Raw genomic sequence first — 14,461 nt, forward strand, 5'->3', positions numbered from 1 at the left:
TAAATAAATGAATTGCTGACTAGGTGGAGCAATCTATGAAATATATTATAATAGGAAAAAAAATGTTACCTTTCCAAGTGGTACGGTTATATCAACTTCCTTTCCCAGTGGTAGTAAATTCAATGGAACAGTGCCTGATCCAAGAACAGTACTGTGCTCTTCCAATTCAGGACTCACTCCATCCTGAAAACAGACATAGCATATTTCATATGGGAAGCATATTTGTAAGCATCATGAAAACTGAATGTGCAGTCTGTTCCTCACCTGGAGGACTGTAATTTTTCTTTCCAGCTCCACACTCAATTCTGAGCACATCTGTTTGCCTATGTGAAAGACAAATGGGATCCCACAGGCCTGATCGGAGTTTGGCTTGCATGGCTCACTTAACTGTTTCTCATAAGATCCAGGAAGTGAAAGCCTGTACTGACTGCTTTCTAAAATGACAGTAAGAATTTAGAATATATATGATTGAGGGGGGAAAACAGGATTGTAGACTCCAAAAACAAGAAAGACATGCAAAGTTTCTTCTGAGTAGTTTTCTTTATTGTCCCTCGCCTATAGACAGAAATCTCGCCAAACTAAAGCAACTTCTTGCATCATTAAAGATATATACTCTAAGAACTTCTTGGGAGGAGCTATCATGACTCCCTTTCTCTCAACCAAATTCTCTCAATCTAAACTTTGCTGTCTATTGGTCCTCTGGAATGCACTCCCTCTCTCCTGGGAATCTATATTCGACCACAAGGATAGACTATAAACAGGAAGGAATCCAAAGAAGGAAGAACAAAATGGCACACTCTTACTATATATTATATAGTTGATCTTAAATTCTGCTGAGTTGATCATAGAATCATAGATGTATGAGTGGAAAGGGACCTTGGAGATCACTTAGTCCAACATTCTGCCCTATGTCTGCCTTAATTAATATGCACCCCTGACACATCATTTGGCCTTGGTTTAAACGTTTCCACTAAAGGTGGAATAGGTGTGCTATTACCTAAGGCAGTATTTTCAACTGGGATTCAACAAGAAGTGGCTAGGAGTTTTATGAGAGACTGTAATTTGAACTTCACATACTGTGCAATGTTAACACTCACAACACTGGGAATTTTTACATGACACAACTTGGCTGCTGGCCTGCCACTTTGCTGTACTTGTAATTGTAAAATATTTTTTGGCATTCTACAGCAGGTTAGAAGTGAATTGAATTATGAAGTATCCATATATTTTTTGCAATTTTTATTCAGGGTTCCCTGCAACCTTCAGGGTAAAAGGATTGAGAAAAACTTCCTGAGGCATTCTGTTACATTATACAGAACATCAATTCATAAAATACATAACTGACAATTTATGAATTAAAATGTTCATTGTGTTTGAAATAAAGAAATACCATTTAAATTTAATTAAAGCTAGAAGCTGATTTTCTTTCTAAGAGTATTATAATCAAGAAAAAATAAATCACACTTGTAAATGTTAAGGCTTTCTCTCAAATAAATGGATTGTCATCTCTCTTCCATGTTTATATAGCATTTCATTAATTCCTAAATAGTGGAGGGGAGCAATACATCAACTGGAAAAGAAAAAAGTTCTCAAAGAAGACCACACATCCATGTAAAGTAAAATAGAAAAATAAGATTATTTCTATTTTACAGATTGGGGAAGGAGCAACATGATGGAAATTTTAGGGAAGAAATTCATCCAGACTCACCCAGTTACATCATACATATAAACAGAAGAAGCCCACTGAAACAAACACAACTTTTATTCAAAAGAAAATTTCACTTTTCCACAAAACTAACTGAGCACAAATTGTTTTCTCTTTCTTATACATACTTCTAATTTTCACTCATTCACACCTCTGCTTTCTTTTAGTCTGAGAAAACTCCAGGTAACCAATAAAATTAGACATCAGTTGATCTCATTCCACTGTTCTTTTTTAGAATCACCACACTTCAATTTCCCTTCATTTAAAGTGTTGCACCAGTATTAATTCACTGAGTTCCTAGATACAAGCAGATTAATGAATTATTTAGCAGAAAATTATGAGGAAAGAGAAAACATAACAAAACAGACCTACCTTGTTCTCTCATCTTTGGATTCTGATCATTGTTAATTCTCCCTTGCAAGTAAAGGCAAGGATAAGCCTGTGTGGAAAGAAATAATCAGGAATGAATATTGGTTTTGGAAACTGGATCTCCATTCGATTAACTCCTAGAATAATTAATGCAGAAAAAATAATTTGAATTGTCATGTTTGGGAATGTAAAATGAGTGTGTTTTTCCACCGTATAGCTAATTAATTATGTTTAAAGATCACTGGAAATAATGTTTACTGTTCTCGGGTTTTTTGCACTTCAAAAAAATATAGCTATCAGGCACAGGTAACACAATGCAATGTTTTGCATTTGGAAAAAGCCTACTAAAATACCATTCACTTCAGAGAAAAAGGCTATTTACTTCTGCATCTGTATGAAATATAATTCAGTTTCTTGGGAAATTCATTTGTAGAGCAATGATTTTCACCTTGTTTTATGGCAGCTGAGTCTGTTGAGAAGCTTAATAAGGATGCCATTCTAAGTGAACTGACTATTCAAATAAATCATGTCCCAGAGTTTGTTTGTTTTTTTATTAATACAGACATTTTCCAGAACAGACTAATCAATCTAGAAGAGGTTATATGGAGATATAAAAGAACTGGAGAGGATTTTTGTAATCAATTTACTATTCTGTCATGCTTTGTTAAAATTACAGGTTTTCCTTTGTTGATGACAATAAATACTCTTACTATGAATTTTATACATTTCAGAGCACTTGACAAAAGATTTTAATAGTTGCAGCACATGAAGAATGCTTTGAATTTGAGAAATATTCTACCGTCAAGACTACAAGCTCTAATGTTACAATGCCACAATAAATGAAAATTATAAAGTGGGCACTATTCCAATTTAATAGAGGCTTACCACCAGGACCCCATTTGTAATAATTTCACCAGGAGGATCAGATCTAGGGATATAAAAATATTACCATGAACAGCAAGAAAATATTTTACATGAATTATTCTGTTACTTTTTGAGCTCTTTCATTTATATCTCAAGCAGGGGTGAAATTCAACAGATTTTGACCAGTTCTGAAGAATCAGTAGTGAAAATTTTGAGTAGTTCAGAGAACCGGTAAATATCACCTCTGACTAGCCCCGCCTCCATCTATTCTCTGCCTCCCATGTCCCAGCTGATCGGGAGGGAATGGGGATTTTGCAGTAATATTTCACTGGAGTGGGGGGGGAATGGAGATTTTGCAATATCCTTCCCCCAGGACTTGTGGGGAATGGAGATTTTGCAATATCCTTTCCCCAGGAGTGGGGAGGGAATGGGGATATTGCAATATCCTTCCCCTGGAGTGTGTGGGGGGATGGGGATTTTGCAGTACCCTTCCCCTGTCACGCCCACCAAGCCATGCCCACAGAAGCAGTAGTAAAAAAAAATTAATTTCACCACTGATCTTAAGATTAAGATAGTTGTTTCCCATGAATGGTAACTCCATTAAGTCCCGTCAGGATACATGAGATGCACTGAAGTCCTATGAAGTCCTAAATAGGAATCCTATGCTATTTACAAGCAATTAAGGTACTGCTTATTTTTGTCTCTGAAGAGGAAAAAAACATATTTTTCCATTCTTTTCACAAAGTTTTATCTGCACAAGGTATTGTTAACAAACAAATCTGTTTTGACAAAGCTAAAAAAAGACCAATTTATTTCAACAAGGTACTTTGACTTGATATCAGGAGCTTCTTCTGCACAGAAACTGTTCCTATCCAAAAAAGTAATACACGTCTCTTTCTGTTTACTTCACTTCACAATTCTATTTTATAAAGATTGTGTGCTCAAATACCTTTCGGGGAAGAAGAGAACTTCAGGAGACTTGAAAAATCTCAAAATTAATTAGTCCTATTAATCTTATTAGAGCACTTCCCAATTTAAAACTCTAGACTGTGTGACTGGAAAATACAACAGTCCTTACCTTTTCTCCATAAAAAATTCTACATCCAATTCTTCCTTATCCTGGAGATAAATAGATATTATATTACTAAACAACAACAACAACAATAATAATAATGATACATTAGACTAAAGGACTAGATATAATTCTGAATATATTTGCATAATTTTCATGGGTGCTCTATCCAAACATTAAAATAAATTTGATAAAATAAGGTTTCAGTAAAAAAATACCTAGCAGAAGTTTCATTTGTCTGCCAAATATATTGTGCAACATCAATTGCAAAGGTAATAAAAAGTGCAAATAAACTTCACATAGTGAAGAAGACATTTCCAGTTTTATAGTCCTTGAAAATTAAGTCAATCCAAAAACTACCAACAATAGAAAATTTTGGGGAAGAAATTGTAGGCAGGGCTCCATAATTTCCAAATATGCAAATGAACATCCAAATTGAGGGATCCTATTTGGTTCTCCAAGCATCAAGTCATTAAAAAATTATATTATTCAGCTATAGATTGTTCCCTGCAACAGGAGGAAGACAGCTAATGTGATTAAAATATTCATTAGTCATGGCCAATGTTAAGTATTCAGAAGCAAAATGAAGTTTAAACCTGATTTTTTTAATTCACTGAGCAACAAAAAAAATCCTAACCTCTTTTAGCTTGAAAGTATTTTTCAGTGAATGGCCGGCCTGAATCCCTGTAACATCAAACACGACGGAAGTAAGCTCATCACTTATAAGAACATCTTCATCAAACAGAGTCAGTTCAAGAGTGTTCTAAAAAAAAGAAGACCAAGAGGACAAAAAGGTAGCAAGTAGAGAAAGAATGTTGTGCATTAAAGACAGTACAGTCTGATGCTCCAAGAAAAAAAAAGTAAAATGTTTTGAGCTTAAAAAATATACAAATTGCCAGTTTTACATACTCCATTATAGATTTGGGCTTTTTAATAGAACATATTTTAATATGCCATCCCACTCCACTCTGCAGAATTTAATAAGTAGGAGTGGATAAAAATAAGAAAATAATTAAATCATAATTGTTGCATTTCTGCACTACATGTCATATTTAGAAGTAGGCAAGCTTTCCTATATTAACCGTATGGCAAGCTGATTATCTGCAATATGTTTAAGGAGATGAACTAGGCTAGTTGTTTTTTGGAAATTTTGTTTTTTCTGGTTTGTAGCAAAAATTGAAGTCTTAAGTTAGTTTATTCTATCATAATAGTCTATGATGTTATCAGAATGTAAACCTAATTGTGTGTTGAATAACTTTTCTGTTAATTTTTTTTTAAGACACAGTATGCTATAAATTCTTCTGCCTTGTTCAGGTGGATTTGCACTTATGTAAGGTAGTTTTTTTGAGGGACGTGGTGGCTCAGTGGCTAAGACACTAAACTTTTCGATTAGAAAGGTTGGAAGCTCGGTAGTTCGAATCCGTAGCGCTGCGTAACTGAGTGAGCTCCTGTTACTTGTTCCAGTTTCTGCCAACCTCAGAAGCATGTAAATAGGAAGTAGAAAAATAGGAACCACCTTTGGTGGGAAGATAACAATATTCCGTGCACCTTCGGCATTTAGTCATGGCGGCCACATGACTGTGGAGATGTCTTTGCACAGCGCTGGCTTTTTGGCTTTGAAACGGAGATGACCACTGCCCCCTAGTGTCGGGAAAAACTAGCACATATGTGTGAGGGGAACCTTTACCTTTAAGGTGGTTTTGCACTTGGACTTACGTAGATGAAAGTTGAAAGCATTAGGCCAATAAGAGATGGTGAAACGGTGTGTGTAACCCAGGATGAATTTTGCTGGGATAAACAGGCCAAATTCTGATTCTGATTCTTTCTTCTGCTTTTAAGAACAGCCCTGACCTATTAGGACTATCTGACTTAGTTATAATGGCTCATGACATGCACCAAGAGTAACTTTGTAGTGGAAAATTGAATGTGAGAAATAGTAACAAGAGACCAAAGCCAGAGGAGTGTATTGGAGGCTACTGATATGTGATTTTCTATTTGGACTTTTTTGCTCTCCAAAAATATAAGTTTTTTCCCCTTCTACTTATTGTTCCATTTCAAGAGTGGAATCCTTTACTTTGATTGCGTCGTGTATCTTGTACTGAAAAGTTTCATTCCATTCTGGATCACTGGAGTTGTCAATAACTCGAGTTCGGTAAATAACAGGTGATGCAGTTGGCAGGTGCAATTCCACATAACAGTCAGCTTTGGACACTAAATGAAAAGGACAGATATGGATAGGACTGTTAAATTAGGAAAGTCATCCACTTTTACTTTTGGTCTTTCCTAATTTGTACAGACCAGTCTAAAAGGATAGTTGAAAACTGATAACTCTTCAAATCCCTTTTTAAATACCTTGCAGTCACATTCTATTTGCGAATAATGTTTAAGTAGATGGTGATTCAATCTTCATTAATTTATAGATCACACTTGTCTGGATTTTGTTCAATTTAGACTGAAGCTGAGTTTTACAGAATCTTGTAAGATTATCTTTTCCTGGAACTAGAAAAGGAGAGAACTCAACTTCTCTTTTGCTTCTAGTGGACCTTTCAAAAGTTTTGAATCCAACCAATTACAGTTTTGTTTTCCTCATCTATTGTATTCTACTGACAATAGAAAATAATTCTCCTTAATTAAGCATTGGTTATATTAATTATATTTATTCACTCATAATTGTAGGTCCCTGCTTTTGATACTGCTTTTCACTAGTATTAAACATGTTTTTTTATGCTTTCTATATATTCTAAGCCACGGTGAGTAACTTCTTAATAGGTAGAATAGAAAAATTGAGTATTTTTAAAATGTTTAAAATATATTCTTTGAAATTCTCATGTTTATTAGTCAAAAAGAAATATTGCCTCATAATGCAACTCTATTGTTATAGGGAAAAATTATATTTCTCATTTATTCCCCATGGCTTATATTGAGCATCAGAAAAAGGCATATTTAAGTAATAAAACTTTTTGGGAGAGGGGGCGGTCTAGAAGCATGAATAATAAAATATAAATCACATTTACATTTTTTTTTCATTTTACCTATTCACTTTATTCTGTATTTAGATACATTTTTGCAGTTTTTAAATGTCAGATTATTCTTACAGGAAAAGGCATAGCTTAAAAAAAGTTTTTAAAAAGTATTACACCATATTCATGTTCCAGACTAAGTTTAGGGGAGAATAACCATGTTTATTCCTGTACATAGTATCTGACGTCCTTCATGTTCAACCAATTCTCAGACTACAAATGCTTCCCTATTCCTATACTACACTTCAGATCATATGCTAAAAGAGAGCTTTCACCGTATAGACTGCCCAAAAAATAAACAGAGAGCCAGTTTGGTTGTATAGTTAAGGCTTCAAGCTACAAACTGGGAGACTGTGAGTTCTAATCCTGTTTTAGCCACAAAGCCAGCTGAGTGATCTTGGGCCACTCACTTTCTCTCAGCCTTTGGGGGCAGGCAGTGGCAAATCACTTTTGAACACCTTGTCAAAAACACCACAGGAATTAGCACAGACAATTGCCAGAAAATTCAAAACTGATTCAAAGACACACACACACACACACACACATACTCACACACACACAACATGGTACAACTCTTAATGCTTCTTAAAAAAGCTTTGCCTTTTCCTGAGGTCACACAACAGCTGTGAAATCCCAGGAAAATACTTATCCTTTACTATTGGCTATGATTAGCACTACTGGTTAAGGGAACTGTTCATCCCTGATCATGGTTGGTTTTCTACTAAATATATTCTAAAGGTGCATCCAAATAAGAAACTAAACATCTCCAAATACTTACGCAAATCTGTTCCTTTAATGTTCCTGGCTCTGAGGACTTTTACAGTGAGATTGTAATAAGGGTACTTTTCACGCTGCAAAAATAATTCATCCAATTATTAACATGCAAGGCTGCTATATCTGGTGACCTTAATTATCTTACTGACCTCTCCATAGAAAATAACACACATGGATGTATTTCCAATATCAACCCTTGCTATTTTTACCTAACACCATCCGACGTTTAAACACATGCCGAGCAGAAATAGATCAAGTGGATATATGTCCTTCAAAGGTTTCTAAAAGCCATTTATTTAAAATCCCAGGCAAGGACATTTATATGGCATATTGCAATAGTCATGAATATTGCTTGGATTTATTAGTGGCCATGAATTCATAATTTACTTTCCTATCAGTAATTCTGTTTATATTTTACCATACCTATTTTACTTCTTTCAAGAGTTTGCTTAAGCAGATAGAAATCTTCAGATTTAAGTAATACCTTCCACCCCCGTAAAAATAAGCATAGTTAGACCGCACTGGTATCAGGATGGGAGACTTTGAAGCTAAACAGGAACATTGAAAAAGTCAGTGGCAAACCACTCCTATACTTCTGTTAAGAAAACTTTACGGATACTTCCATTCATACAACCATTGAAAGTCAATCTTAACCTAAGGGACACTTTGCCATTTATATACTGTTTAGTTACAATGAAAGTTATGATTACTCAATCATTTTACCAAATAATACTGAACGCTATCAGATATGGTAGATGGAAATCTTCCTATTGTTTTTGTAAAGTAACACGGTTATGATCCTGGGAAAGGTCTGAAAAAAGATAAGCCTCCTTACCACCACCACCACTTCATGTCTCAATTTCATTCCCTTTATTGGGAATAGCAAATACATCAGGGAGCCCAGCAATCCACTGAGAAGAATGGTTAGGGTTAGGCAGGCCAGCAACAACTTATGGTGGAATCTGCCTAAAAACTATTGGCTAGTATTAGCTTTCATTGAAGTCAGCATTAAAAAAAAGGAAATCTGTACTGAACATTATGAATTATGAAGGATTATGAAGCTGCCAAATTTATCTAATAAAAACTGTACGGGAATAAGGAAGTATTCAAAATGCACCGGCTGTAAATTATGAACAAGTGGAGGCTGTAGAAGAGTCAAAGTCAGGTTTAGACACGCTGACTTCAACAGCAGTCCTCATGCAACTTGTGTCAGATGAAATCCTTCAGAAGTATTTCTAAATTCTGAAGATGTAATCTTTAGCAACTTGATGTAAGCAAACAAAACCTGATCAACTAAAGAAGTAGCCGATCTCTTCGGGGTGAAGAGTTTATGGCTGCGATCCCCGTACCTCGCTCGCCTAAAATGGGGAGTGGGATCAGCCCAATTTCTTCAAGGCTCAACCTTCGGCGAAGATGAAAAGGGAGTTCGGGGAAAGCGCGAAGCCAAAACGAGACCGGCTGCGTTATGATCACTCTCCCGGATTTAAAAAAGAAGAAGCCTTTGCTTGCTCCTAAAGGCTTATTGCCTTTCTCTCAGGCTACCTCAGTTTTATCGTTTTCCTTCAACTTAAAAAAAGCGAGGGGGGGGGGAGAAGGAGGGAGGGAGGGAAGGTGGGAAGGAAAGGAAGGAAGGAAGGACGGAAGAAAGGAGAGAAAGACAGAAAGGAGAGCGAGAAAGAGAGAGAGAGAAAGCGAGAAGGAAGGAAGGAAGGAAGGAAGGAAGGAAGGAAGGAAGGAAGGAAGGAAGAAAAAGAAGAAAGAAAGAAAGAAAGAAAGAAAGAAAGAAAGAAAGAAAGAAAGAAAGAAAGAACTGACGCGGCCGCCAATTTCTTAACCCGTCTTCTGCTTGGGAAAAGCTGCCCGTCGCACCACAGCCCACATTACCCGCCAGTGATAGAGGCCAGTTTCTTTCCTTTCCTTCCCTTCGAGGAGGGCTGCGGCCACGAGGGGCAACATTCGGGGCGGCAGCCGGCCCAACAGCATTTGGCGGAACATGACGAGAGTTGGATGGCCTCCGTCTTCGGGACCCGCCGGTTCTCGATCCACCTCGCGGCCAAGGACTCCAGGAGCGGACGGGGAGGGGAGCGGAGGGGCGTGGTTTCGAGCAAAGCAAGTGCGGGTCCGCTGAGGCTGGCACGCTGGGTTTTGAGCGGGGAAGCTTCAGCGGCAGAGACGGCGTAAGGGACGCGGCGGGGGGGGGGGCTTTCACTTTCTTTCCTCCTTGGTAAAACTTGTTTTTCCAGAGTTTGGGCAACTTTAGCAGCGGCGGGGTTTTACCTTTCCTACAAAATAGCCGCCTCCCCGGAAGTTTGGATTCGTGAGATAGTAATGCAAGGTGACAGGAGCGTTGCGGCGTTCGCGAGGTGTTCTCGTGCGTACATATACGCACGAGCGCACGTACACAATTAAGAATGTCTTCATTTATTTTACTTTACTTTTACGAACTGTCCGGATCAACAGATTCTGAGAGGAACGCTGTACAATGCGTCCATCAATAAATCACAGCATTGCCCAACCTTCACTAAAAAAGAAAAAAAACCTAAATAGGATTAATGTAACTAAAAGGTTGGCTATTATTCGTTGTTGGGATGGTTTTCAGTGCTTCCCAGAAGACCAGAACTGAATTGGACAAGTGTACCTGGAAAGAGGCCATACGTGAGTGAGCCACCTTAGAGAAGTCCTGCCTTCTGGCCCAAATGCTTTTTACGTTTCACAGAATGGGATTTGAGGCTGTTGAATAAGGGAAGACAGAGATTATCTTGCATAAGGCAGCCCTTGATATATTAGACACCATATTGTACAAGGGATAAGTAGCTCTTTGAATTAGGCATGGAAGCCTCCTGGAAACCAATATAATGGCCACAAAATAGTTGTTATTCTATAATTGCAGATTTCCCTTGATTTGAGGTCTGGTTGCTGAATTCTGTACCTGTTGATACATTCAAGTCATCTTAAAGGCAACCACATATAGTTTGTTGCACTAGCCCAGTCATGGTGATCAAAGCATGAATTGCCATTGCTGACCCTTCTTTATCTACTTACAGCCATAGCTGGACACAGAACCTTTGGCCACAGCTTCTATCTGCTATTCAAGCAGCAGTAAATAACCTTCAATTTACTTACCTATAATGATTAATAATCTTATCATCATGTGATAAAAAAACCCTCTGGGATTGGTTCAAAATATAGCAATTGCTTATTGATTTGACACCAATCTTCATAATAATATTTCATGGATCCTGTATTGCAGGATCTGCATTGGCTTTCACTAAAGTTTCCAAAAAGCAATCAAAATAGTTTTTATTCATAAAGTCCAGGTTATAACAACAAGCTTTAACTGATCCAAGAGTCTTCCAAGAAAAGCTGCTCATGGTATCCCATTTTTTGAAGAGGAATGGCTGACCATCGGGATGGTTGATTATTTTCAGTCATGGTATTTATATTAAAACTCACTTCTTTCTAGAAATTAAACTGGTCTTACTCCTTGATGACCTAGTCCTTAAAAACTAGTTCTTAAAAAGCTGTGATGAGGTTTTTAAGAACTATTTTCCTGTGAGTGTGTTTATTGGCCACCCTTAGTCCTTGTTTAATTAACATTAGCTATTATATTATTGATTGTTTTGTGGGTATTGTGTGGGTTTTTTTTGTTTATTGCAGTAGTAGTATTTTATTGTCATTGCACCTCATACAACAAAACTATCATCTTCATTATACATAAGCTCTATAAAATGAAAAAAACCCACATCCTTCACATTCTATGCAATTAAATTGAACACCCCTGATACTGCACTAATATTGCATTATATACATTATATACCTGTGATGGTGAACCTATGGCACGGATGCCAGAGGTGGCACAAAGAGCCCTCTCTGTGGGCATGTGTGCCATTGCCAGCTGGTCTTCTGGTTTCTGGCATGCACATGCATGCTGGCCAGCTGGTCTTCACGGGTGCTGGAGTGCTGGAAAACGACCTGAAAAATGGCCCAAAAAAGGCCATTTGGGGGGCTATTTTTCAGAAAACGGCCTGAAAATAGCCCAAAAATGCCCTAAAAAGGACCTGAAAACAGCCTGAAAAACAGCCCCCAAAAGCCTGAAAAATGGCCTGAAAACAGCCCAAAAAACAGCCTAAAACTCCCCCAAAATAGGCATATGTGAATCAGCCAGCTGTTCTCTGGTTTCCGGTGCTCCGGTGTATGCAAAGACTAGCTGGCCAGCATGTGCATGTGCCCGGCCAGCTGGTCTTTGGCTTTCCGGTGCTCCGGCGTGTGCACATGCATACGTATGCATGCGCCTTCTAGTTTGGGCACTTGGTGCCGAAAAGGTTTGCCAGCATTGTTATATACATTAATACTGCATACATTTCAGTGGTGGGATACGACTGGTACACCCCGGTACAGGCGTACCGGTGCCTGCTGGGAGCACCAGGTACCGTTCCAGTACAGTGCTCCGGAGGGCCCGCCTGCCTGCCCGCCCGACCTGTATTCGAACTGATTGGTGCTTCTGCGCATGCGTACGGAACATATGGCACCTGCGCGACACTCCAAGCATCGCGGGCAGAAAGTACACATGTGCACACTGTACAAATGCTGCGCGTATGCATGTGGTGGACGCCTGGCCCTGTTGCACTGGGATCCGGAACCCACCATTGATACATTTGTATTGTGTTTTTAATAGGTTGTTATAATCCAAATTTGAATCTTGAAGGTTTGGTAGCAAGGATTTGAGAATTGAAATAGTGACACAAACCTGCTGTTTCTGGAGGAGTGTCACCTCTTCTTAAATAAAGACCAGATCTGAAATTTCTGGAGTGCAAAAATATTTATGGATGAGTCATCTTAAACTTTGGATGAGTTTCTTTCTTGCTATCCAACCTTTTATCAGTTCAGCCCCCAAAGAATCTTCAGAGCAGCATGGGATAATGATGTGCAATTGAATATCATCAGACACTGATGTTACAGTACCTCACCCCAAGCCAACAGATGCCATTTCTTAGTGGCTTCAAAAAGATATTAAATAACACAGGGAAAAGATCTGAGCTCTGAATTATTTCACAGTGTAGCAGTCATGGGCTCAATAACTCTTTTCCCTTATCAGCTAGAAACTCATGCAGAAAAAAATAGAGCTACAGCAAGAACTACTGTTCCAACTCTCAATTCAAAAGGATACCATGATTGATAGTATCAAAATCTATTAAGTGGAATAATAGGAATAGGAGGGACACTTTCCCTATCTAGGCCCCCACAGAGCTTTTCCACAGCTACCAATTTGTTTTTGCCGTATGAGCAGGCTGAATCCTCACCAATCCAGTGAAGATTGAATCTGGTTAAATAAACCATGGAATAAAACATGAGTGATCCCATTCAAGTAAATATGATAGTTTTCTAAATCTTATGGTTTTAGATGCTAACTTTTAACAACTATCTAATTCCTAAGCTAAGAAATATTTAGATTTGATTTGGAACCTATACTGTTCCTTTAACTCTTTATCTTTTCCAAAATGTGTAAGGGTATTGCAGATATTATAAAATGTATATCTTCTATTTAAATACAGTACCATGGTAGACAATAGCCTGAGAAAAACAGCAACAAAGCAGTCTAAGACATGAAGATCATTGAGCAACCTCATTTGAAATTAGACCATCCCAGCCATCAGCCACTAAAAAAAACCTGCACACGAAACAGCGTTGTGTCAAGTTAGCAATAAGCATTTCAACAACTCTCCAATGTAAATTTGCATTGTATGAGAAACAATATATTACCTAAACAGTGGAATCCGAACTCAGATAATTAAGTGACAATTGGAAGACATTAATCAGTGTTTACATATACGGTAGGGCTTAAGAAAAGAATCAGAAAATTGAATTCCAGTGTAAAATGTTAACTATCCAAAAGCTATGAGTGAAAGAAAGCCACAAATACCAGGAATACTGGAATGCCAACTCTTGATGGCAAATCCATTAAAAATATGCTACAATGAGGATGAAAAGAAAGAAGAAATCAGATCTCTTCTTTTAGAGTAGGGACATTTATTATTGTTTTCTCAATTTTTCAACACACACAAAGGAGTACATGAGCAAAGTCTGAAGTCCAAAACTGAATGAGGGGTATTTTCAAAGAGCTGTTGTTTCACCAGTTGTTTTTTTTCTTTTTGAGCAAATGCAATTCAAGGAATAACTGTTTCTTTAAGAAAATATAAGTTCAAATCCACATTGTAACCTGTAAATAAATGTATTCAGTAGCTCAAAAAGTCATCTTGCCAAACAACGAATGAGTTAGGCAAGTATTTCTTAATCAGCTTATCAATAGCTAATATCTAACTTAAGATCTTAGGAAATGATTTCACCTGAATGTGACGTCCCTATTTAAAAGCCAAAAGCATTGGATGCAGTCAGCCACCCATGAAAGGGATGGGATTTGTAATAAATTCTTTAGTGAACTCACTGCCTTGATTTTTCAGGGAATTGTGAAATGGCACAAACTGGATATTACACATGGTGACTCACAGTCATTTTCAAAGCTATTTTCAAAGCTATCTTTTTTAATGCATTTTCTTCAGTGATAATGGCAAGCAATTCCTCTGAAAGTTCTCTGGAAAAGATTTCATAACTGGATACCATTCAAACACCAAGGATTCAGGTTACATATATACGTATATT

The 14,461-nt window shown here is 37.6% G+C and overlaps 1 protein-coding gene across 1 annotated transcript in view; it reads right to left on the minus strand.

Annotated features, from left to right (window-relative positions):
* The window catches only part of LOC309393725 (cytosolic phospholipase A2 zeta-like), a 28,525-nt gene extending 18,664 nt beyond the window's left edge, over nucleotides 1-9,861 (minus strand). Inside the window, exons 1-9 of the mRNA XM_081956220.1 lie at nucleotides 9,689-9,861; nucleotides 7,809-7,881; nucleotides 6,085-6,221; nucleotides 4,648-4,773; nucleotides 4,017-4,057; nucleotides 2,960-3,002; nucleotides 2,078-2,144; nucleotides 265-434; nucleotides 70-183 (exon numbers count right to left, since the gene is read on the minus strand). Of these exons, the coding sequence (XP_081812346.1) occupies nucleotides 70-183; nucleotides 265-434; nucleotides 2,078-2,144; nucleotides 2,960-3,002; nucleotides 4,017-4,057; nucleotides 4,648-4,773; nucleotides 6,085-6,221; nucleotides 7,809-7,881; nucleotides 9,689-9,799 (882 nt within the window). The 5' untranslated portion in view covers nucleotides 9,800-9,861. The remainder of the gene's footprint in view (nucleotides 1-69; nucleotides 184-264; nucleotides 435-2,077; nucleotides 2,145-2,959; nucleotides 3,003-4,016; nucleotides 4,058-4,647; nucleotides 4,774-6,084; nucleotides 6,222-7,808; nucleotides 7,882-9,688) is intronic.
* Between the last annotated feature and the right edge of the window lie 4,600 nt (nucleotides 9,862-14,461).

Source organism: Natrix helvetica (assembly GCF_964273705.1).
Source record: "Natrix helvetica genome assembly, chromosome: 1".
NCBI classification, from domain to species: domain Eukaryota; kingdom Metazoa; phylum Chordata; class Lepidosauria; order Squamata; family Natricidae; genus Natrix; species Natrix helvetica.